The sequence below is a fragment of the Phaethon lepturus genome, unplaced genomic scaffold (assembly GCF_000687285.1).
Source record: "Phaethon lepturus isolate BGI_N335 unplaced genomic scaffold, ASM68728v1 scaffold27166, whole genome shotgun sequence".
Lineage (NCBI taxonomy): Eukaryota > Metazoa > Chordata > Aves > Phaethontiformes > Phaethontidae > Phaethon > Phaethon lepturus.
The window spans coordinates 1-1452 of NW_010547310.1; the positions used below are offsets into that span (position 1 = coordinate 1).

At 56.7% G+C, this 1452-nt stretch overlaps 1 protein-coding gene across 1 annotated transcript in view; it reads left to right on the forward strand.

The window, feature by feature from the left end:
• Positions 1-213: 213 nt before the first annotated feature.
• PHF13 (PHD finger protein 13) overlaps positions 214-1452 on the forward strand; it is a gene marked incomplete at its 5' end in the record, with an annotated part of 2918 nt that continues 1679 nt past the window's right edge. The window contains one exon of the mRNA XM_010289608.1: positions 214-766. Coding sequence (XP_010287910.1) covers positions 214-766 — 553 coding nt within the window. The remainder of the gene's footprint in view (positions 767-1452) is intronic.

Sequence of the window (1452 nt, forward strand, 5' to 3'; positions counted from 1 at the left end):
GGGGTCGCTTCTTGGGTGGGCCGGAGGACTTACAGATCCTGGCATCGCTCCCCAGCCTCCCCGGGGCCTGGGCGGCACCGAGCCACCGCCTTCAGGGAGCGGGAACTTGGGCGAGATCGGACGCGCGAGGCAGCGCCTCAGGGAAGGGGCGCAGTGCCACGCGCGAGTCGGCTCCCGATTTATGCTTTTATCCGCTTTGTCGACGTCTTCCAGGAAACGCCACTGAGGAACAGCCCCAGCCCTCCCAACAGCACCGGAGGCACAATTGACAGCGATAGCTGGGATCCGCGGTTCAATGACATCCCCTCTTCTGTTTCCCTGCCCGCCAAGAACAGAAAGAACTTTAGCCAGCTCAAGCGAGCAAAACCATACGGTTCCCTGTTCCAGCGGGCAAAGCCCAGCAACTTCCTGCCAGAGCGAAAGCAAATTGATAAGATCAGGAAGAAGAAAAAGCTGAAGAGGAGGGAAACGGAGGTGTCTGCAGAGGAGGACTACGAGGAGAAGCTGCTGGAGCTGGAGGCAGAGGACTCTTATGTAGAGACACCGATGAGCCCCTCGTCCGAGGGCGACCCGCAGTCTGCGACCGAGCACTGCTCGGTGTGGGACTCTGACACGCCTTCCAGCGTCTCCTACCCTGCCGTGACGGCTGAGCAGACGGTGGAGATCCAGAGCGTGGGCAAACGAACGGTCATTCGGCAGGGCAAGCAGGTCGTCTTTCGCGATGAGGATGGCACCGGTGACGATGAGGACATCATGGTGGATTCAGGTAGGTGGCCTGGCTGTTGAAAGAGGAGTAGCCAGGTGGAAGCGGTGGTGCTGTTCCTCATCTCTTTGGTGCCTGTAGCATGAGGATAATGCAAAGGTGTGCTGCCTGGGCAGAATTAAGTAGTGGCTGGGTTTTCAGGTGTGTGGTGGGTTGACCTTGGTCAGATGCCAGGTGCCCACTAAAGCTGCTCTGTCACTCCCCTTCTCAGCTGGACAGGGGAGAGAAAATATAATGAGAAGCTTGTAGGTCAAGATAAAGAGAGGGAGATATCATTCAGCAATTACCATCATGGGCAAAAGAGACTTGACTTGGGGAATTAATTTAATTTATTGTCAATCACAATCAGAGTAGGGTAATGAGAACTAAAACACCTTCCCCCACCCTTCCCTTCTTCCCGAGTACAACTTCACTCCCCATTTCTTTCCCTCCTTCCCCCTGAGTGGCGCAGGGGGACGGGGAATGGGGGCTGTGGTCAGTTCATCACACATGGTCTTTGCTGCTCCTTCCTCCTCAGGGGGAGAACTCCTTACACTCTTCCCCTGCTCCAGCATGGGGGCCCTCCCATGGGAGACAGTTCTCCATGAGCTTCTCCAACACGGGTCCTTCCCATGAGGTGCAGTTCTTAATGAACTGCTCCAGCCTGGGTCCCTCCACGGGTGCCGTCCTTCAGGAACACGCTGCCTCCA